The following is a 23,905-nucleotide window of genomic DNA, read 5'->3' as shown; positions in this document are numbered from 1 at the left end:
ATCTTACCTGTATGTACATTGCAAGTGCTTTGACAGTCATGAGGTCATAAAAACACATACTACTCAAAAACATTTGCACGTTTAATTAGATACTTTAAAAGGGAGAGGCCAAGTACCATAAATGTAGTATAAAGTTCATAAACACACATACCACGTTCCACAAAAATTTCACTTTGCCTGAAACGTATTCAAAATTCTTTAATTGCATTTTACTAAAAAAAATAAAATAAAATAAAAAAATCCAACAGATAATTTAAAACTAGCCAGCACTACTATGTGACTGGCTGCATTTCACTGCTTGGTCACAGTCTTACTATAGTTGTACTAAAGCTGTTGCATTAGAACATAGAGGGAAGCCAGAAGTAAAACTGGTTGCTAGAAAAGTCTAAGAATATTTTTGTTGTTGTTTTCAAAACACGAGACTGGTAAAAGATCAGTGTCATTTCAGTGTTTCAGCTACACCTCAAACTCACTGCATTCAGTATGGAAATTTTATTGCAGAGTGACTTCCCAGTCCCTAAAGGGGGCCTACAGGAAAGCTGGGGAGGGACTCTCAGGCAGGGGGTGTAGTGATAGGGCAAGGGAGAATGGCTTTGAACTAAAAGAGGGTAGGTTTGGATTAGATACTAGGAATAAATCCTTTAGTTTGAGGGTGGTGAGGCACTGGCACGGGCTGCCCACAGGAGCTGTGGATGCCCCACCCCTGGAGGTGTTCAAGGCCAGGCCCCGCCCCGCCTCAGCCCCTCCTACGGCGCATGCGCGCTGCCCGCCAGCCAATAAGAGCCGGGCCGCTGAATAGCCCCACCCCTTCCTTCCCGCAGCCTGTCAGGCGGGCGCGCGGCGTGTGGCGGAATTGGGGCCTCGTCGGCAGCGCGGCACCATGGCTGCCGGCCCCGCCGTGCTGCTGGCGCGGGCCGTGGAGGCGCTCGGTGAGGGGACGCGGGGCTAAGGGGGGCTTGGGGGGTGGGACGGGGGATGGGGGGCGCCTTCCAGGCTCCTCGGGGCCAGGCGGAGCCTGCCCGGGGCGGCCGAGACTGCCGCCGGCAGTGGGAGCCCAATGCTGGGAGCCCAGCAGCCCTGCCGGGTAAATAAACCCGTGATGACCCGTGACATCTGCAGGGAGAGGGAAGATTTGTAATAACAATGCCTGAAGGGTTTGCTTCTGATCCCAGCTGCTTGTGTCTTGCAGATTTTGGCGGTGCGGCAGATAAGATTAGCTTAATACCTCAAGACTTCTTTGCAGAACTAGTAAGTAGAGCAACGAGGGGGATACAGGGAGCTTCTGGCATGCCTAGATTCTTGGAAGCATTTTAGTTTAAGCTCTTCTGCTTCTTTTTATGTGTGTTGCAAAGCAAAGGTTATGTATATGTAGCATAGATTTGCGCGATTCATGAAGTAAACCTGTCCTGCTAAGAGAGGTTGAGATTGCTTAAAATTTGCTTTTATCACAGAAGACTTTTAAGGATATGTTTTTCTCTCTCATCTTAATCAGATGTAAATCTAACTAGTCTAGGAGACATTCAGCTTCTGCTTATCAAAAGCTCTGTACTTGAGCAGGATGGCTATTGAACTAAATGATAAATTAAAGAACAGTAAATGAGGTAGTACCTAAAACCTTTGAGCTTATTTGCTCTTCTTGGTTTGATATAATTTCAGTATCAGCCACCTGCATGACTCTTTTCTTCCTTTCCATCCTCATCCTATTGTCCATTTTTGCATTAACCAGCTTTCACTGTTGTTGTAATCTCCAAGTATTGAAACTTGCTGTGTCTTGTATATTAAAATGCATATTTGAAATGTTTTCAAATTTATTTTCTTCTCAGTGTGAGCAAATAATTCAACATCTCAACCATAAGATCCCAGGCGTAAATACGGTTGAACTGTGTCGGGTAAGTTTGGATATTAACACTTAGAAGCCAATATAATTGCTGTGTATGTTGTACAAGGATACATTCCACAAATCAATTTATTTATGTATGTGTTTGTGTAGAGTCTTTTGTTCACATATAAGTTGTTATTACATGTAACAATTTGATCATCTTGTTTTAGAGGCTGCAGACATCTGGGATTGAGATCAGTGTGGGTGAGCTGGCAAAAATAACTAATGCTGTTTCCTTTCTGTTTAGGTAAGCACAAAATAACACAAATATGGGTATGATATGAACTGATCTGGGAAAAGGGTTTAGTTTGTGTTCTTAAGATTAAAAAAGGGTGCAGTAACTACATACATGGACTCAGTTTTAGTAGTGAAAAAATAGAGGTAAAATTGTTTGTCTTAGAAGCTGTCTGCAAGCTTTGGAATTACTGGCAAAATAAAAGAGAAAGCTAATCACAGTTTGAAAGCTGTCAGCTATCCCTCTTTCTGTTTTATTGATGCCCCTGGGATTAGATGGAGGGGTTCTGCATGAACAAACCTGGGGTGGTTTTCCACTTGCTTTTTTGACCTATTTCCATGGGGAGAATTGAGTGGCACTTGGTCTTCCTCTGGATTTGCTGCCTTTTCAGTTGGGGCTTTATGCATTGTTTGACTCCTGTAATTGCGAATTACAACACTGCTTAGAGGTCCTTACATGCCCCTTGGTGGTACTTAAATTCCCTCTCCTAAATGTAATTAAGCTGCCTCATTTCTAAAATAATAATACTGTTTAACAGTCTTAACTGCACTATGCATACATCTGTGACTCAATTGTGCTCTTTTCTTCACTTTCAACAGCACTCCGAGGCTGTGGTTATTTTTGTGTTTATCTTGCATGTTGTGTAATTCCAGCAAAGCTTAGTGTCTGCATATTAAGACACATTAAAAGTGGATACAGAAGTCATCTTACCAGAGAAGTAAAATATTCTGCATTTAAAATATAAAACCAAACACGGTGTCTCAATTTATATTAGAGTGCATATAAACATAATGCTGAAAAAAATTGCTTATTTGGAGTGAAGTGAGAAACTTTATTAAAATCTTGGAGGATGAAACTGATGTGGTGTTCTTTGGATATCCCTACAGCACAGCAGCCAGAAACAACCTCTCTACAGAGGACCTCGTCACTACTTTGGGCAGTGCAGGCAGCACACTGCCTAAACATGCAGTGCAAGTTATTCGTCATGTATGGAATGAGCAGAGCAAATCTGTCAGCGTGTCAGAAGACGTAGGAAACATGGCCACAGTGGGGCAGGTAACTAACTAACAAAACACAATTGAACTAACAATTTTCAGAAATGTCAGCGCTTCGTTGTGTGCATTGTAGTGTAAAGGACATGATGGTATCTTGGCTGCCCAAAGGTTTCCTGGGTATGTGTTGCTGAAAGTCTAGTCAGAATATGTACAACAAAGGTCATCTAAAGCCTATTATTGCTACTTTTTTGTGTACTGTCTGTTTTTCATATTCATTTGATCTAGAAGTTGTTAAAAAGAACATAAAACCATGGATGATAAACAAGCCAGTTGAACTCCGTGATTTAAGCTCCTATTAGAGCTTAGGGAAATGGTTTAGTGGGGACTGTTAGTGTTAGGTCAGAGGTTGAACTTGATGATCTTGAGGTCTCTTCCAACCTAGAAATCCTGTGATTACTGGAACTTCTTGAATATTAACAACACTTGAATGAGCAAAACAGATTAAGTGAAGTAAGTTACTGGGTACTTTTCAGTCCCATTCTGGTCTGAATAGAAATGACAGAAGACTGTTTTCAGAATATTTGACATGTGTGTTTATCATATAGATATGGGCTCTAAATGTCCTGTATTATCTGTAAAAACATCTGTCCCACAGAATAGCAATGATAGGCTAGATCTCTTCCTTTAATACTGTTTCTAACAATTTTCTTCTCCACAGTTTGTAGATATGAAATGGAAGCTTGGAGTTGCAATGAGCTCTGACACCTGCAGGTCCCTGAAGTATCCTTATGTTACAGTGACACTAAAAGTGGCAGACCCTTCAGGACAAATAACGGACAAAACATTTGAAATGACAATCCCACAGTTCAAGGTCTGTAATCCTGTGTCGTTTGAGTCTCTTACAGAACAACAGTGGCATTGTTGTGAAGAAGCAAATGTGTACTTTGTATACATGTAAATAAGCATCACGCTAGTATAATTGAAAAATGAAACATTAATTAAGACTGGAAATAATACTTAGTTTTACATTTAGTTCTACAACACTTACCATAAAACGTTAATTTAGCAGCAATTACTGTCACAACTTTTCATAGCTGAAAAGACAACTCTGGAAGACTTTTAAAAAAATTATATCCCTCTGCTTTATTAGAAACTGGGAATATTGTATATCTATGAAACAGCTCACTAGCCTCAATCTAAAACTTGAGTGATGCCTTGCCTTTGCTAATGATAAAGAATGGAGGTCAATCTCCCTCATCACAGTTGGCTCTTAATTGTTGTGCCTTCATCTATGAGCTTGACTAACTTGGTTTAATTTTAATAAATATGGCATTTCTGCTGTCATTTCCTGTTTAGAGAGCCAATGCATCATGCAGAATATTTTTCAGGCTTACAGGTGAAAAAAATTCTGGGAGTTGGGTGGGAAGGAATAAGAGGAGGATATGCTGAATCCTTGAGTGTTCTGAAATCTTGTATTCCATCTGGTTGAAACCTATTTATAATTCTGCTTTTAACTAACATAAGGGATGCTGTATGTGAGAAGTATGGGTTATTTCAGTTGGGATTACAAGTGTTTGCATGAGATACCTTGTTTTCTTTTGTGGTGTGACAGCTACTTGGTGTGTTTTCTTTCCCCATGGCATCCTTTCCTATTAATAAGCAAAGCCATGCAAATAAGTCACCAACTGTGTAGATTTAATAGTGAATGTGCCTGAATTCCAACCAACCCCCAAAGAGAAATGCAGAAATTTCCAGTTCAACATGCAAATTCTAACAGGATGAAAGAGGCAAACAATGGATTAAGTGATTTTTGTCTATTGTCCTAGTTTGAACAACAGGTCAAGCTTTTCTTTGTGCAACTGAAATTTATCTTAACTCTTCCTTTTCAGAACTTCTTCAGACAGTTCAAGGAAATGGCAGCTGTTCTTGAAACAGTTTGAACAGAACTCTTTTATTTGCACTAAAGTCTCTGACAGACTTGTATCAAGTAAGCTTTCTGTTCTGCAAAAGGAACAAGTGCCATTGTTCAGCAAGGTATGCATTCTTGTCCTTTCAGCAGGTATCAGCAGCATCATATGTTTTTGTCAGCATCATCCTTGCATTGCTCTGAAGATTTCTTCACTTTTGAATACTTGAAGTCAACTCTACAGGATTTGTAAAACTGGTCAGCTTTCTTAATCATCCTAAAAAAAAAGAAAATCAGGATGTGTACAGAGAAGTGTCTATAGACTTTCTACTATCCAAGAATAAGAAAGTACGTTTAAGAAAGAAGACATTTAGCTCTGGAGTGCAAAAAGACATGAAAATCTTAATTTGACTAAGGAGATACTGAAAGGAGTGTGAATACCATGATAACAGTTTTGTCTGTAAAGTTAAGATGTGCTTGGAAACAATGAGATCATTAACCTATAGAGTATATAAAATTACAACATAACAAGTGTACATATTCCTTAAAAGTAGCAATGTCATGTAGTTAGTTGCAGGTATTTGCAGACCAGGGTTCCAGTCTTCTTTTAACGGGATCATGTATTTGTCTTAACGGCTTGGTTATTTTTAAATACTTCTCACCACCTAGACTTCTGAAAACTGATTTAATGCATTAAAACTTCTCTGGAGATCTCAACTTTTTCATCTGAAATGAAGTCTGGAGGCTAGGTTTAAATATAAAAAGAAAAGTTAACTTAATTCAAAGCATTTTTATATATTTTTGCCTTTGTATTTAATCCAACTCTAATCTGTGGCACTCTGATGTTTTGATTAGCAGTTTGCCTTCTAATTAAATTGGAATATTGATGTGTTTGTCTCACTCCGTGCTCTGAACTAAAAAAGATCGAGAGGAAACTTGAAAGCTCAGGCTGGTGTCTTAGCCAAGAAGATCAGAAAAATTAGTGTACTAAAAGTCGGCAAGATTTCTGTGCTTGCTGTATTGTGCAGCAGGAGTCTTCTGGACTGTGTTGTTCTCTTGCTCTTACAGCATCCTAACCAGTCAAATTTTGACTTGGATTCTGAAGGAGAATGGGAACATTTTCAAAGGGGTCAAATCCAGTGTGCTAGCATGCTCACTCTTCCATTTCAGTTTTTGAGTTTTACTAAAAACCAAAAGTACAAATGGGGTGGAATAAGAACACTACTGTTGCATTTCAGGATCTGCTGGTGATGTAGTAGAGCAGAAAGTCTGAAGAGAGAAAACTAGTAATAAGCAGGCCGAAATTTGTTTTAACTTCAGGATGGTAGAGACCAAGAACCAGTTCTGTTGGGGCAGATCCTCAAGTGATTTCATGCTACCTGAAGTGAAAATGCGTACCTTTCTGATCCACATAAAAATTTGTATTAACTTTTTTTAGAAGCTGTCTGGAAGTCATTGATGCAAGTTTTGTCTGCCTTTATCTCCTGAGAAATAGACTGCAATGCATTGTGCTCAAAGCATACTGCACTCCTTCAAATATAGAAGGGATATCTCTTTAATAGCATTATGCATAGTACATAAAAACAGTTCTTGGAGTTTCTTAGGACCCAATTAAGTGAAACACTGTCATCTTTATATTAAGACAGTAAAAGTCTTGGCCATTGGTCTGGACAATACTTCCTCTGTGCTGCTGTAGTCAGAGGTGTTTCCTTCAAGGCTGGGGAGAGCAGAATGCTGTTTCCTGGGCCCCTCTCAATGGATTGTGCCAAAATGGTCTCAAGAAAACATTTCCCATTTGCCTTTTCCCTTCTCTGTCTGCAGGGGCTTGGGGCTGAACATGGTACAAAAAACCCTCTCTGTGGAAAAGTGAGCAGCTGATGTTTTTACTACTTTTTTGATGTGCAGAAGTTGGAGTGTAAAACACAACTGGAAAACACTGTCATGCTTTGGTCTAGTGAACTGTTTTTGATCATTGTAAGAATTCCAGAAAAAAAGAATACTTCTTGTTTTGTAAAGCATTACAAATGCTTCAGTTTGTTTGATGCACTTAAATTCTTCATATAGCTGGAAATACTTGTGCCTTCGTTGGAACTGGATGGAAAAAAGATTCAGTTAATCATGTCTTAAGTTCTAAAAACAGAAAATCGGAAAACCCTGGATGGTAATGAGAAAATGTTTTGTTATTGTATTTTTTTGGTCCATTGCCATGAGGAAAAAGTTAGCAGCTTCAGAAGTGTAACTGTTACATTTTGTCAAGTTAAATGTTCTAGAAATATTAAGGAATGTTTTCTGAAGTGTCACTGAACTCCAGCAGATCATAATGCTGGCTGGAAGTTCCCTAGGTATGTGTGCAGCACAACCCTCTGAGAATTCTCAGAGGTGTTTATGGACATCTAGGAGATGTGATTAAAAGTTGGCTGCGTACACAAGCTGTGAGGCTTGTCTAATCACTATCACAAGGAAGTCATATACTGTATAATGGAGGAACTACATACTTTCTGGAAAAAAAAAGTTTTCAGGATAGCACTATTAACATGTTTAAACAAGCTGTTGAGCTGTTCAATATGGGCAGGATCCAGATCTTTTCCAAGAGAACTGGGAGTTCCTTGTGTGTTAATTGTACTTGCTGATTGATACAAATTTGTATCACATGGTATTTTTGTAAGTTTACAATCAGTCATTAAACATACAGATAACAAAAGACGAAGATGGTCTGTGTTTTGTTTTAAGCCTACTGCGTGAAAGTCTCTTGTAAATAATGGGAAAAATTCAGAATTAGACTATGCCTAAACTTCTTTCCTCACTAGATTAGGATGAGGTTCAGACAAATGCAGTTCTCTGAGATGGGGTAGCAAAGAACTGAGGGATAACTGCAGGCTGCTAAGAATACTTATATTGATTATAGCTAGAGAACGCTATATCGAGTCTGGAAAAGAGGACATGAAATCACATGCAATTTCTTACAAAAATTCATTAAGTAGTTTTCTTAAGCTTATTTAGGACACAAATATACCATTTCTCTTCAACATTTTCCTACAACAGTTCAAGAGAAAGGAAGAGGGAAGAAAGGGTATTACACAGTGAACAAGGCCAAGGGAATGAATAATGAAGGAATCCCCTGGCAACATCTGTATGTCTTCATTGCATGGCTTTTTTTAATTACTTTCAAACACACCAGTTCCCTTGCAGAATGGTATTCGGTAAAAAGGCTCACAAAGGATACATAAATGACTCCTGTGCACTAATGAGGTATATATATTTAGCTGCATGTTTTGGCCTGGTCATGGCCAAAGGAAAAAAATCGTGTCCCTGTTACTTTGTTCTTGCTTCCACAGAGTTGTCCTGCCTTCTTAGAAGTGTGTAACTTTTTGTTCACTGTGAGCCTGTCCCCTTCCTTGTTTAAAAAACTTTCCTATTTCCAAGCTTTTTCACTTGGGTTGAACACCTGAAGTTACGTCAGCTTTGAGCCACTAAAAATGAAAGTAGGGAATGCAGTTTGGTGGAGAAGAAGAACGGTGCTGCTTCCTGCTTGCTCTCCTCCATATTTGTTTTATTCCTCTCATATACTGTTCCAGGACAGTTTCCAGTCCTTTGCAGAGGCATGCAGGGTTATTCTGCTTAGCCTTTGTAGGTACCAGAATAACACAAAAAGGCACCTGAGTCATTTAATCTACCTGCAGAGAAAAACACCCTGCTTTTTAAGAAGTTTTGCAGCAGGTTGAGGGACTTAGTATTCAACAGCCTCTATCCAGTGCCCTGTGGTTGATTTGCCCTGTGTTTTTTTTTCTTTTCGTAGTGGCAGTCACTTCACAGATATATGACTCTAGGTGGAGCTGCTAGCTCAATGGCCATGCACTTAGTTTAGGAAGCTGGGTTTGTGCATGTCAGCACATGATACAGTAAATGCCTAGAGACGGGTTTAGTGTGCATGGTGTGCTGCCACAGTACTCCCTTCCTGATGCCTGTAGGAGGCTCGGTCACCTCATAAACCACTGAATTTGCTTGTCACCATGCACTTCGGGCTGCATGTTTACATCTGGTTCTACCACATAGCACTGATAATGCACTTTCTTCCAGTTTTTCTCTTGGCACTAGAGTTGCCCATAGGAAGCAGTTTACTAGAGGGATGAAGCTTGGCACTTGGTGTGCCCAATCCTGGCTGCTCTCAAAGACTTTGTTTTCAAGTCTTTCCTGGGGGAAAGTGAAGAAGTCACCTGCCCTTTGAACTGAGTTAGTGTACTCCATCCCAGCCAGACCCAGTGCTGCACTGGGATATGCTTCTTAATTATTTGTGACTTTGTTATTGGGAACGTAACGAAGGTGAAGTGGTTGATTTTCTCAGATGGCTGATTTTAGTGATTCTAGGTTTTCTCTTCTCTGAGATATTTTTTTTCTCCTATGACTATGGCCTGGCTTAGAAGTGAGAGTTGTTTCTGCTGGCTAGGTGTAAGGTGCCATAGCTTCCAAATACTTAGTGTTTACATTACAAAGTATCCTTATACATATAAATTAGAGTATTCAGTTTCAATTCTATACTTTACACACTTATCTTTGAAACAGTAAACTTTAACACATGGTAAAAAAAAAAAAAAAAAAAGGAAAAATCTAGTACGAGATGTAATGTCTGTGCAATTGTTTTTAAGAGGAATGTGGCATAGCATTGGTCACCAGGTGGCACTGCTACATGCAGTCTTGCTTCACAGTAATCCTCTGAGAACATATCTGATAATGGGATAGCAAGTCATCTGATAATGGGATAGCAAGTCCCGGTTTTCTGCTGGGTGTAGCCTGTAGCTGCACTGTATATGTTTATTTTGTAACTTCTATGCTACATTTAAAAATTGTAGAAAAATAGTGTAAATTTTTTGTTAATTATTAAAAAGATTAATGTAAAGATTTCCAGTGCCACAAAATTCAGCTTCTTAAGTATAACATTATATACCATACACTGTATATTTGCAGTAGCTTAAAACAGTAATTTTTAAATATATTGTCACTTCTGCATTATGACTTGCTCTTTAAATAGTATCATGTTATCTTTCTACTAGGGTCGATCACAGGTTTTCCCTACATACATATATCTTAGATTTTTCTAGTTCAATATCTTGTTCATAGAATAAGCACTGGCATTTCCCTGTCCTGGATTTTCATGCATTTTAACCACCATTAATGTTCTTTGATATTTGGTTGTGCAGCCTGCGCTTGTGTCTTTATGCCATATTGATTATTCTCACTCTACTCCTCAGCCAGTCTAAGTGACCCCGTTGCTTAATTCCCCTTTGTCTTTCAGATTCAGAGCTAATTCAATGTTCTGATATTCTTGGTAGTGCTGAAGGTGTGAGAACTGTTTCCGTTTACCATTAAATGGGCCAGAATTTCATTACTTCTGTGTCTTAGGCAGGTTACAGGAGTTTTTCCTATTAAAAAAAATCATTTAAGAACTAGGCCAAATCAAAGCAAGACAGGCTTCCTACCCCATGATGCTTCTGAACTGGGAAGTACTGAACGCCGCAGCCACACGTGGAGCTTGAGGAGGGGTGATGAAGTTTACATTTAAAATGAGGGGTGGAAACGTGTCACATGAATCAGTGGTGTGCAGCACAGCCCTGCTTCTCACAGTTGGGAATGTTGAAAGAATAGAGATGCTCAGCAGTCAACAGAGTCAAGACGACAGATAACAATTTACCTTTGTGAGAGTCAAGGAAGATGAAAAAAGATTAAGGGGCTCACATCTGTTGTTCATTTTTCTTTTTTTTTTTTTTTTCCTTTTGTCAGCTACACTGGCACTACTCTTGGTATTGTCAGGACTACACATGCCCTGTGGTTCATGGTACATTCTCTCACCAGACAAACAGCTGAATTGTGAAGTTGCAGTAAGGAAGTACAGTGCACAAATAGCAGTACAGTGTTGAAGTCTTAAGTGTATTTGCATTTTCCTCTTGAACAAATAAAATTTGTGACCTTTGAAACTGAAGTACCCTTGCCTTCCAAAGCATCTCTATTCTTTATTGTTTCTGTACTCTCTACTACAGATCTGTTGGCCTTCCTAGCCTGTAGTGTGTCCTTCACTGTAATATATTTGTGGAATACTGTCAAGGAGTTTCTTTTAGCTTTGACACAAAAAGGACAAGAAATCCTGTCTTTCCATCTTTGGAGAGCTGAAGGTAACCAGGATCCCTTCCAAATTACAAAAAGAAGTAGAGTTAGTGGGCACACTGTGGGAGAGAAGTCAGCTCCACCAGCAGCTGCTGTAGTTCCTCATTTTTTCCTCTATGTATATTGCTGCAGTGGTCAGGGAATAGTAGAGAAGTAAATATATCCTTTATGTAAAAGCAGAAATAAGTGGGAATATGGAAGTCCTTGTTTCAGAAGTTGTTCTGTCTTCTGCAATAACTAGCTTTGCGACTGGCCTGAACTGTTAACAGCCACCAAATTAGCTCAGCAACAGGGATTTTAGAAAGCTGATCTGATACTGTTTTCTTGAGAGGAATGTGAACCTTTAAAAAAAAAAAAAAAAAAAAAAAAAAGCGTGTGGTGGAAGTGAACAACCGTTAGTGGTTCCACTTGGAAAGCTGCTGCGTTACATGTAAGTACACAGGACATGAGATTAGTGGGAAGTCAGAGGAATAACTAGAATGTACTTGGTCTGATTTACATACAGAAACTCTGCAAAGTGCAGAGAAACCTCACTGTAATAAGCATGTTATACTTGAAACATTGCAAAAACTCCTTTTTAAACAAAAAGTCATGTTCCTCCACACCAGATTCCAAGTCTGCTCCGTCAGCAAGATAACTGTCTTGGAATAACTATTAAATGGAAAAAAAGACCAAAATAAGAATTGGTTTCTCAATGAAACACTGCTTTGAAGAGGGCAAATACAATAATACATTCTCTCTTTCAATCAGTGCAATGTTAAATGGTGTATTGATACGCTGAACACAGACATAAACGTGGTAGGTCGCTTAACGTTCTAGAGATGTTTATGAAACCTTCAGCTAGGGATTATTCTCTTATGAACTTTGCTCATTCCAGTTCCCCTAAATCTATTTTGGAGTGGTTCCTATTGGCAGAACAAATTATAATCTGTCATTACGATCAAAAAAGATTAGTATTATTGAGCAAGAAAAAAAAAAATAAAAAAAACAGCCTCTCACATCCTTTTTATTGTGAACAAACTATAATGTGCCTCCTGCTGTTGGCTTGTCTCTACACGACTGTCTTACTCAGCCTTTGGCAATCCATTTTAAACTATAACAATATCTTTATATCCTACAAAATATATAATTTTCATTATCTCTAGTCAAATTTTACACACTGAATAGAGGAGGCACCAGGGTTTCCTCTAGCAGCTCAAGTCTAAAGCCTTGGTATTATGCCCAGACTTCTGAACTTTCTAACACTAGAATTTTATTTCCAAAGTAATTTCATTAGTGTCTTCAAATAAGACTGGGTGATTTAAATGAACAAAATGTTTTTTAAAATCTAAATGTCATTATCTTAGATCTTAGTGGCAGTCAAATTAAATTTGATTAGTTAAAAGTAATGCAAATACAGTCATGGACCCTGAAATGCCAGAGAGCTAATTGCCAGCATTCTTAGAGAAGCAATAGAATAAGAACCAATAGGACATATTACTGAAGTGTTCTAATCCAAGGTGGCTGAAGTTATGCATAAATTACAGGATTGTAAAATAAAGTCTACAGCTCCTCTAATAACTTAATATTTTTCTGCAATTAAAATGGTTGCTGAAAGCTTAAGGGGATAGATAATGATGGCAGTTAACAGTCTGATCATGTGAGATGCTGAGGTCCTTCCACTCCCAAAGAAATTACTGAAAACTGTGGTTGCTTACCACTTTTCCAGGTTTAAATCCTTTAAAGCTAAAGACGAAGTGATGTTCCAGATAGGATAAATGAAATGGCTGCTTTGGTGGCGTCACATACAGAAACAGTTCACATTATCAAGGTACTGTCTTAATGAACAAAACATACTTGCTTTAATGAACAGAGGGAAAATATGTTTATCTAAAATGTCTAAAATTCAAGTTTCCAAAGTAGGGTAGGATAAAAATATTTTTATTTTACTGATTTCATTGGTATTCTCCCATTTTGTAATACCTTCCTCCTTTTTTTTAAAAAAAAAAAAAAAAAAAAAAACAACAACAACAACAAAAAAAACTCAAATCTTTATTTGTAGTACTCTACTGGCAAGCATATCAATTCCAAAATGTTCAGAGGCACTTAAATTTAGTTAACTGTATCCATGTTTGGTAATATACATTATTTTGTGAGACTGTGCATCTAATTTCTATTTAATCAACAGAATTCAGTGGCAGGTAGTCTACAACTCAAAAACTCCAATTGGCTACTTGGTCAGACTGATCAAATAAACAGTCGGTAAATACTGAGCATAGTACTTAATTTACTTTGGATCTGCCAACAAAATTTTTACCTTGAATTCTACAGTTCATTAAGTTTGGCTAATAATTAAAAAAAAAAAAAAAAAAAAGGAAAAAATTTATGGCATCTCATCAGGGGCTTTATATGTCGCATCTCTGCATGGATACTGCATTTATGCTTTTTTCCATTTGGGATGACATGGAGAGAAGCTGCTCTTTAATCAAGAATAAACACATTTTCAAAGCTCTGCAGATAAAGACTATGGAGAGTTGCATTCTTCAGAGTCCCATAGTTTCTGATTCTCATTGACAGAGCTATAGAGATTATGTAGTTTAGACTAATTTCTAACAATGTTGTTCAAAGAGCTGGAGGATGATGCTTTTCAACCTCATGCTTTTCAAATTTTTGTTATAATTTTCAACAACAACACTAGGGCAGAAATTAGATGAGCATAAAAAGTGAAAAGCCTCGGGCACAGATAAAGGAACACTATGTTCAATGTAAGATTAATTAGGAAGCTTAATTTCAAGGTGCATGAAGTCTTACAACTGAAATGAGAAAAAGGAAATAACTTCAAGAAGCAGTTATGTAAATAAAGAAATACTATTAAGAAGATGATGGGGATAAAAAGAGGTGGCCAGATTAAAGGATAAGAAAGAAATGATGAAGTAAATGGATAAAGATAATGGACAGCTAAAGGGATTACTATGAAGAACTGATTCAGGGAGACGTATAAAAATCTAAAGCAAGAAGAAAGTATGAAAACTGTTTGGAATAACATCTGAGAAGTTTATTTTGAAGGCAGTTAAAATATTAGTCATAGGGTTTATATAGATCAATTTAGTCTTAAAGGAATTTGTATGAAAGGTTTGATAATAAAAAATAAATTAGGCAGATCAAAATAACCATTTCTCATCATACTATCCAAGTGAAGGAGAATACCAGGAGCTTTCCATAACTGCCATAATAGTGATAATTTAACAATTTCAGATTCATTTCCCGCATTTTGTTCCTCACAGTTCTACTTCACAAAATAGAAGTCATATAAAATAATGCAGTCTTTTATAAAATATAAAATCCAAAGTAAAAACATGTAAAATCGTTGCAACTGTATGTGTGTATAAGGGGGGAATTTCTCTGCTGCTATAGTGCAAATCCAGTGTGCAGTTCACTTCCCTGGAGGTTTAAATTTGTCTTTGAGCTCAAGTGACTAAGTTGCAGCTTCACGCTCCAGATGACTCACGTAAGCTAGCGTTCCCCAAAGGAGAGAGTAGTCTTCCTGCCCTCTTCACCTCTGGGCATCTATTTTTGCTTCCTCGGTGCCAACAGCGGTACCTCTGTGAGCGCTGTCACTCAGGCTTGAGGCAGCTCACAGACCTAAGCTGGCAGAACATGAGCAGCTTGTCATGGCATTAACCGAGCGGGTTAATGGGTCTTATTCAGGTGCCCTATTAGAGGGTCTTGGTGGCTGCCAAACCCATCCCTCAAGGCCGGAGTTGTGGAACTGGTCTGCAGCTGGTTGATAGTCGGCTGAATATGAGCCAGCAGTGTGCTCAGCTGGCCAAGAAGGCCAACAGCATCCTGGCTTGTATCAGGAACAGTGTGGCCAGCAGGGCTAGGGAAGTGATTGTCCCCCTGTACTCGGCTCTGGAGACGCCGCACCTTGAGTACTGTGTTCAGTTTTGGGTCCCTCGCCACAAGAAGGACATGGAGGTGCTCAAGTGAGTCCAGAGAAGGGCGACGAAGCTGGTAAGGGGCCTGGAGAACAAGTCCTACGAGGAGCGGCTGAGGGAGCTGGGCTTGTTCAGCCTGGAGAAGAGGAGGCTCAGGGGTGACCTTATTGCTCTCTACAGGTATCTTAAAGGAGACTGTAGTGAGGTGGGGGTTGGCCTGTTCTCCCACGTGCCTGGTGACAGAACGAGGGGGAATGGGCTAAAGTTGTGCCGGGGGAGGTTTAGGTTGGATATTAGGAAGAACTTCTTTACCGAAAGGGTTGTGAGGCATTGGAACAGGCTGCCCAGGGAAGTGGTGGAGTCACCATCCCTGGAGGTCTTTAAAAGACGTTTAGATGTAGAGCTTAGTGATATGGTTTAGTGGAGGACCGGTTAGTGTTAAGTCAGAGGTTGGACTCGATGATCTTGGAGGTCTCTTCCAACCTAGAAATTCTGTGATTCTGTGATTAGTACGGCGATGGGAAGGGCAATGTCTGAGGTCTTTCCAAGTCCCGGTGTTAAAGCTGAAAACTGCAGCAGATTATCCATAAGCCAAAATGCATTCAACCAGAGAAACTAGCAAAAAAATAGAAGAGCGAAGATCTTTGTGCAGGAGATGAGCACAGTTGCTTGTCACACTATTGAATAAAACACCACTAGCACAACAGTTTTGGCATCAGTTCTGTTTGTTGTGAGTGATGTGGCTGGCTGTTACACAAACTCTCTACCCAAATTATGTAGCGTGGGGTCTCCAAGAAGAGATGGTGTAGCTCTTCAGCCCAAGCTACTGACTTTTCTAGAGAGCAGTAGGGCTAAAAGGTTCGCCATAACGCTGCGTTACGGGGAGTTATCGCTGCTGTTCCTACCAACGTGAACACAAGGGCAGTCACTGCATTTGATAATTACAAGATGGATACGGATGCTGTATGATTAGAAAAGCTTCTTTCTCGGAGACCAGTTACTCCCACTTACAGTAGGTGGCAGATTTTACACTGTCAGATGTTATCGCGATAGCGAGGGAAAAAAAAAAAAAAAAAACAAAAAACAACCTAGAAGCTCAGAGCAGGAAAAAGAAACCTAGAAAAAGATATTTAGAAAACAGTTTTAATTTAAAGTGTGACTTGAGGGTGGCCCGGTAGCAAGGCTGGGCCGGGGGGCACCAGACGAAGTCCCGCGGGAGGGAAAAGCCCCTGGCCTGGGGGAGCCGCCGGAGAGGAAACGGGAGTAAAATAAAATGAAAACAAGAATAGAATGGGATTAAAAAAAAAAAAAAAAAAAAAAAGAACTAAGACGAAATTGAAGTTGGAAAAACCCCGGCAGCCTCCGCACCTCCTTCACACACCCCCCTCCCCCGGGTGACCTTCCTCCCTTTGCGGACCTCCTCATCCTCGTCCCCTCCCGCTCGGGGCGTAGCTCCCTCGCTCCTCCCCGGGGCGGTGGGCGGAGGAGGAGGAGAAGGAGGAGCGGAGGGGAAGGACAGGACGGCGGAGATCCCCCCAGTCCTCGCGGGCTGACCTGAGCCGTGCCGAGCCGTGCCGAGCCGTGCCGGGATGCGCGCTTAGCTCTGGCCCCGCGCTGAGCTCTCAGGCCCTGGCGGCCGCACCCGGAGCCCACCGGCCGCGGCCATGGAGAACCCCCCGGGGGTCCAGCCTCTCTCCCACCCCCTGCAGCCCTCGGCCGAGCCGCAGCCGGCGGCGGAGAAGCGCTTCAGGCTGTGGTACGTGGGCTGGTCGTGCCTGGACCGCCGCACCACGCTGCCCATGCTGCCCTGGCTGATGGCCGAGATCCGGCGCCGCGGGCAGCGGCAGGAGCCCGGCGGCTCCCTGGGCAGCGGAGTGCCGGCCCGAGAGGTGCTGCTGCTGCTGGGGTCCCCCACGCTGCGCTGCGTCCCCGCCGGACCCCCCAGCCCCGGTCCCGGGCGCCCCGGCAGCCCCGCGCCCGCCGTCTTCATCTTCGAGCACAAGGCGCAGCACATCGCCCGCTTCGTCCACAACAGCCACGACCTCACCTACTTCGCCTACCTGATCAAGGCGCAGCCCGACAACCCCGACTCCCCCATGGCCTGCCACGTCTTCCGAGCCACCGACCCCAATCAGGCGAGTGGGGGCGGCTGGGGTTGGAGGTGGTCGTGGTCTTGGTCGTGGTGTCGTTGGGGATGGTAGTGGTGATGTTGGTCGTGGTGTTTTTGGGGATGGTAGTGGTGGTCGTGGTGGTATTGGTCATGGTGGTGGTGGGGATGGTGGCAGTGGTCGTGCTGTCAACCGCCGCGCAGCAGCCGTCACCTGGGACCAGTGGGCAGGACGCCCAGCTGTGCCCAGGCACGCTCCCTGGTGCTCCAAACAGCCCTAGGTTTGGGTGGAGGCATTGTTGATGAAGTGCCAGATGGGGGGAAAAACAACAAAAAACTGAACGGCAAGACCGTGTTTTTCTGACTCCTCAACAGGCTTTGGCTCGCGCGTCAAATGTGGAGTGGCAGGCTCCTGTCTCCTCCCTGTTTGGAGTGCGGTTTGACAATTGGGTTTGGTTGCTGGTTTAGCGTGGTGGCGGCAAGAAAAGGGCCTTTGGTTGAGAATACCTTGGGTGAATAAGTCAAGACACCTTCTCCCAGTTTTTCAGAGGCACGTATAGAGAAAAAACGCATGTAGCTGGAAATACTGGAATTTACCAAAACCACTCATCTTACTGAAAGTTTTTCCTTTATTAATTTTGATTTGAGCAAATGTGCTGCCAGAGATTGTTACGTTGGAGGGGTTTAGATTACATACTTAGCTGCGGCTTGAGCCATCATCAAAGATGGGATGAGAGGTATCCCGAACAGAGGTAACTGCGTTTAACTTGTTGGCAGCTGCTGCCACTGTTGTGCCCTGCCAAGGAAAAGGGAATTCAGGGTCAGGAGAGCACGCAGCAAGAGCGTGAAACTGAGGGGATGGCGTCTGGCGAGGGTGCAGCCACGATGTCCTTTTATGAGTCTGGCCATATGGACTGAAGGCTCCTGCTGTTGGCAGAAGGTGTTGAGACGAATGTTATTTCTTGGGTAGCTCTGGTCTGATGCCATGGCTTTGTAAGGCAACCTCATGCTATGAGATACGGGGTGCATATCCCTCTTGCATTTGGTATTTCTCACGTTCACATTTACATTTGGGATGCTGTTTCTGATTAAACTGATTATACATCCATATGTCTTTCCTTCATTCCTCATGGAGGAGAATGTCTTTATGTGCATAGACTTAGATTTATACTACAGGTAAAGTCTTCCCTTGGAAGGAAGTTATTAGTATGAACAAATTCCCTTTTATAAATTCCTATCTTATTCTGACAGTATAGTCTAAATTTTATCTGGCAAGATTTTTTTTTAACCTTTTTATCATTAATAAAAGGCCATTACAGGAGGGTTACTTGGCACAGGCTTCCAAAGAGCTGCAACAAAGGTAGTAGATACACAGCCAGCTATATGATTCATGACTATCTGATTAACGGGCAATTTATTTTTTCTCAGGTATCAAAAAGGAAAGAAATTTCCACATTTTTTTCCCTCCTAAGTTACTTTACCAACTGGAGAGGCTTGGTTAGCTAAGTCTGTGCCGGTCTCTTGATCCATGCTTAACCCTAGTTTTGATCGGATGAGACCAGGCTGCGAGTCGCTAGCTCTGAAAATCTTCTTTTGATACTCTTGTTTGTTATAAAACAGATGCCGTTCTTGCACACTTTCAGGATCTTTAAGTGCATGCATCTGATTCATCTTGGTTATGTGAGCTTCATGGTGCATATTAGTTTAGAAAGTATTTTTCACAGCTGTTATTTTAAGACGACCTCATTTTTGCTGTTGGGCCATAGTTCCTTCCAGCCAACGTAAGTTGGCACTGCTGCCATGAGACACAATCCTGCCCTCTTCAAGCCTCAGCCTCTCGTACCTTCCTCTTGGCTTTGTCCTCATGTCACCACAACTGTTTTTTGTGCTGCCGCATGACAAATGGGATCAGGGAATTGGCTGGAGTTAAACTTGCTTTTCACCTACTTCTGCCGGGTTGGTCCCAAACCACTTCCCTGGTTTGCTTTGCAATGCAACACTGTATATATCAACATAGGTAGGCTGGAGGCACAAGGTAGGAAGGAGTAGCTAAGAAAAGGAAGGGTGGGATGACCTCTTCAGAGCTTGAACTAACTTTAGGCCAGCTTAAGTTGACCACAAAGCCGTGGTGGCTGTGATGTTATTACCGTTGTTGGTGGTATGAAGTTCAGCAGCATGTCAAGGTCACTCAGGAATGAAGGAAGGCTGCAGGAGCTGTCTTGTAGTTTTTGACTTAGAAGACAGCTGGCCATAATTTTCAATGGTGGATGAAAATTACAAAAGTCAGATGGTAACATACAACTACCAGGATATTAGTGCTAGTGCTGTAATTCAGGATACAGAGTAGCTGAAGGAAAAATTTGGCTTCAAGCCCATTGCTTAGTCCACTGGAAATATTGCACAGTGTCTAGGATGCACGTGAGTTCACCATTACAGCAAAGTTAGATGTTGTTTGCAAAAGAAAGCAATACTTTATGCAAATTTCTATAGCACATGACCAATAAAAAGCCAACACAATATATATGCCCTGGCAACGTAAGGCAGGGAGATAACATCTTTTAGTGTTATTTGCCATGACTGAAGAAAAACATCTGAGTGAGGTGGTACATCCGAACATTTTATTTGAAAACCTGCAAATTGTAGGCAAAGCTGAAAAGGAGGAGTCAGTGGATCGGTTGCTGTCTTGGAGTAGTACCTTGGCACAGCGTCAAACTCAGAGCTCAGCTGTCAGTATGGGGGTGGATGCAAAGATGCTTTTCTCAGGGGGGTGTCTCTTTCTTTTGCTCTTCAGTTACAAAAGGGAGAGAAAACTCCTGGAATTCTCTGTCTAGTCAGGGTGGGAATGAAAATTTTTGACTTTTTTCATTCAGAACTATTGCAGTATTGACTGCTTCTAATAACTTTTTAAAGTGGCAGGAGCCAGCTGAACTGGATGAGGGTAGTTGTCTGGTTTAGTGCTGGCTAGTAGCTTCTCAATAGCAGCCAGAGATGTGTTAGTTTTGCACTGCTGTCATTTGAGAATTATGTAGGATGCACAGAGTCTGTCTGTACACATCAGATGACAGCATTGTCTCATTTTACATTTGGCAGATTTTCTTCACAACCACAGGAACAGATTTTCTTTTAGTAAACCAAAAGTTAGTTTCTAAATATAGCAGGCATACCGTCCTCCCAGCCACCAAGAAAAGCCCTTCTGAGTAGTGTTTGCAACCTCAGTCTCAATGATTTTTTACTGTGAAATACTGAATTTATTCTGTAAAACAGATTTTGATTGAAACAGATCAATATGGTTTGACGACTGCCTGGAGTTACTTGTTTTCTGGCAAAAAGGATATGGTCTGATCTGTTTTTACTCTTTTTTTTTTTTTTTAATTATTTTTATTTGTGCTTATGTAGACTGTATGCTTTCTTCTTAGTAAGTGAGTAAGTCTGTCTTATGAGATTTGTTTTTTTTAACCTGAACTGGAATCTTAAATCTAATTATACTGTAATTGCTTCTTATTAGTGAAGATAGTTACATAATCATAACCTCCTCCAGTTAAGCAAAAAACTTACTTGATGTATTTTGTATGTAGAAACCTTATTAGCTGTCATTTAAGTATTGTTATGGCTTCAAAACTAATCCAAGCTGGCCCTGAGAAGAAAACTGCTCCAATGCACAGACCTCAGTATGGTTTAGCTTTTGTGCATCTCAAACATAGCTGCAACTGCAAGTTAGTGGTACTAGGCTGTCTCAGGCCAATACTGGAGCATTTTGCTGACCAGATGAAGCTGTGGTAAGAACTAGAGAGGTGTAGAGGGCTAGAGATGAGAGCTGGAGGCAATCTCTTTGTAACTCAAATCCTTGCTCTGTAATCACTGCAAAGGCTAAAAGTCAAAATTGTTTGTCTATCGCAAGTGAGTATTAATTGTCTGTTAGATAATACATTTCAGTAAAGCAAGGCCATAGGACAGCTTGTTCTGGAAAACAAGGCATCAGTACAAAATCTCCAGTTTTAGCTATTTGAAGGAAACTTTTATGTTATGATAAGATCACACTCTGTAAGGCTTCTTATTAGCGAATGTAAGTTGGAAACATTTGAAGAAGGAAGTCAGATAGTGAACTTCGCATTCAGATTTTGTGCTTTGTTTTCTATGTAACATAGGAGCATGGGCTGAATCCATGCAAATTCTTGGCATATTACATACGTATGCACAGCATTGTTTCAATCCATATGAGAACTGTTGCACAGGTTGAGTCATTGGGTAAGCTGTGTTTTAAATAGGAAAAAACAACATGATGGAAAAAGATGGGCTCTGGGTTTTGAGGGAAATGAGAGATGCATGGCTTGGTTGTTAGGTAGACCTGAGCACGCTTTGACAGCAGAGGAAAGAAGTAATTCTTTTCCATGAAAAAGATCTGTTTTCCCAGTTTTATCAAGAAAATAAGTCTTGGAGAGAACAAAGGAGAATTTTCTCTAAGATTGTGTGGGTCAGAATTTCACTCATCGAATGAGAAATTGAAAAGCAATGACTCAAAACAAAGTGAATGCTAAAGGCTTGCAATGAACGCAGAATTGTTCTGCTAGCAGCCTCATTATCTCCAGCCTGTATGGGCTACAGAGACTCAAATGAAGTCTTGGATTTTCATTTAAATAATGTCTGACCTAAGGTTTGGGAAATGGAACTGAATGTTGAGAGCTTGAGGTTTCATTTTTGTTTTGTTTTTCTTAATGACAGATTCAGCACTTTTTTTTTTTTTTTTTTTTTTTTTTTTGGGTGTGGTTTTCATTTTAGGCTTTTACAGCTATCTTTAGATTCCAGTTTTGAAAAGAAAAAATTGTCCATGATGATTTCCTGCCAAGTCCAAATTTAAGGAATAGTAAAAAAAAATAAAATTGTTAGCTGTTTCTAAGTGTTGCTATGTAGCCTTTTATCTCTGATTAATGTTTAGGAAAGAGGGAATAGTTTTGAGTGCTCTCTTATCTGCTGTATACATATGTTTAATTCTCGCATTTTTCCTTTTGCAATTCCTGAAACCCAACCCATTATTCAGGAATAGAAGGGATGTTACTAAGGATTTCATTTTCCAAAGGGTAAAATAAAATATAGGATGGCAAATATATGAAATAATATAACCTCAGTGATAATGGCTGTAGGTAACACAGTGACTAGAAAATAAGGCTATTTGATTTAATGAAAGGAGCTTGTATGCATCTTGGCACACCAAATCAAGCCTGCTTTTCTGAGGATGTTTCTAAGTTTTTCTGTTCTGTTTCTCAAATGTAGAGGCTGGTCCTTTCAAAAATAATTAAATAGAAAACTAACTTCCAGAAAGTTTGGCTAGCTTATGTATATGTTGGCAATAGAGAGAGCCTGATTTCTAGGGGTGGTGAAAATCTCAGACCAAAGTTAGTGTTTATAAAAGTGAATGCTAAAAAAAGGTTAGAGTTCTAAACAGTCATTGCAGAATGGTAACATAACTGACTTCTTCCCATACCTCCTATTTCCTAAAAGATGGTATAGAATCACCCTTCTTTGCATCTTTTCCATGCGTTTTCCCAATTTGCCTGGATCTCTTTGACCATCCTGTGTTTTTCTGAGGTAACGAGGTGAACGCTGTGATGAATTTCAGAGGCGAATTGTGGGGGTTGCTGTCTGGGCTGTGGGTCATGCAGAACTTATAGCAGTGTTGGCATGGTCCTCTCATGGCGCCAGCTGTCCTCTGCCACCTGGTGTTGTTTTCTCTGTGGTTTCATGTACTCTTTCTAGTTCAGAGACAAGAAAAAAGAGAAGAGTTTATTTCAGTGTAATGACTTTTGTCATTTGTCCCATAAGTGAATTATGGTACCATCTACCTTCACCTGCTGCAGTGCTCTGAAGCAGCTTTAGAGACTACAGGGAGATCACTGAATAAAAAGGCCAGACCTACTGGTAGTCTTGTAGAGGTCAGAAATAAGACAGTGATTGAGGGCAGCTGGACAGCACAATTAAGGCAGCAAAGTGAAGGGACTCAATTCTTAAACAGAATCTGTGCTTTTCTGTTCTTTATAGACTGTAATACCACGTCTATCACCTTGTTTCTTCTGACACAAATAGGTGTATGAAGACCATATGGAATAGCATGGATTTACAAATAAATCGTAGCATCACAAATGCAAGATACTGTATGGTGATGTCGGAAACAAACGCACCTGCTCTGAAGGTATCTTCAAAGTGTAAAAAGACGATAGAGAACATTGGAAATGTTAGAGGGGTGCTGAAATCATGAAACGTGGAGGGGGCTGCACCAAGGTTGCAAAAAGTATGTTACCTGTTTTGTGATCACTTTCGGCAGAGAACACACATCATCTTTATGTATCAGTGTGTTCATTCATGAATATTTTTCCCCTTTTCAAGTGTTTTATTCCCCTTTCCAGGTGTTTTAACTAGGTGACAACTGGTGGATCAGCGAGTTGGGTAAATAGACATATGTGATTGTTCTGCAGATCTGAGAGTAGTCTGGTAACTCAATCTTCCTCTCAGCATTTGTCAGAAGCAAACTTGTTTGTATCATAGGGGATTAGATCTAGTAGTATATTTAGACACTACAGGGAAAACAACATTGAAAAAAAATCACCACACACAAAATAAATAAACAAAGAAATGCACCAAGCAAACAAAAGCACATGCAAACACCCCCAAGGGGCTCACTGAAACCCAAACTGCAGTATATTATTCTCTTTTTTTTT

At 40.7% G+C, this 23,905-nt stretch overlaps 2 protein-coding genes across 3 annotated transcripts in view; both read left to right on the top strand.

The window, feature by feature from the left end:
• The first annotated feature begins 820 nt into the window (after positions 1-820).
• COMMD6 (COMM domain containing 6) lies at positions 821-7,718 on the top strand. Its single transcript, XM_084290029.1, has 7 exons — positions 821-929; positions 1,190-1,248; positions 1,824-1,889; positions 2,050-2,126; positions 3,002-3,170; positions 3,828-3,980; positions 4,999-7,718. The coding sequence occupies exons 1-7, from the start codon at positions 881-883 to the stop codon at positions 5,047-5,049; spliced, it is 624 nt and encodes a 207-aa protein (XP_084146155.1). The 5' UTR covers positions 821-880; the 3' UTR covers positions 5,050-7,718.
• Positions 7,719-16,598: 8,880 nt separating this feature from the next.
• The window catches only part of TBC1D4 (TBC1 domain family member 4), a 107,182-nt gene continuing 99,875 nt past the window's right edge, over positions 16,599-23,905 (top strand). For both annotated transcript variants that reach the window (XM_084288813.1, XM_084288812.1), the window contains exon 1: positions 16,599-17,223. In XM_084288813.1, coding sequence (XP_084144939.1) covers positions 16,753-17,223 — 471 coding nt within the window. In that variant the 5' untranslated portion in view covers positions 16,599-16,752. The remainder of the gene's footprint in view (positions 17,224-23,905) is intronic.

The sequence above is a fragment of the Netta rufina genome (assembly GCF_964035555.1).
Source record: "Netta rufina genome assembly, chromosome: 1".
Classification (NCBI taxonomy): domain Eukaryota; kingdom Metazoa; phylum Chordata; class Aves; order Anseriformes; family Anatidae; genus Netta; species Netta rufina.
The sequence above is the reverse complement of the archived record's forward strand: the minus strand, read 5'-3'. Positions and strand labels throughout refer to the sequence as shown.

Bases quoted from the DNA above. Each gene is read 5' to 3' on its own strand.
- COMMD6 (XM_084290029.1), top strand. From the start codon at position 881: ATGGCTGCCGGCCCCGCCGTGCTGCTGGCGCGGGCCGTGGAGGCGCTC. The intron at 3,171-3,827 runs GTAACTAACTAA...TCTTCTCCACAG, and splicing joins ACATGGCCACAGTGGGGCAG to TTTGTAGATATGAAATGGAA. The intron at 3,981-4,998 runs GTCTGTAATCCT...CTTCCTTTTCAG, and splicing joins TGACAATCCCACAGTTCAAG to AACTTCTTCAGACAGTTCAA.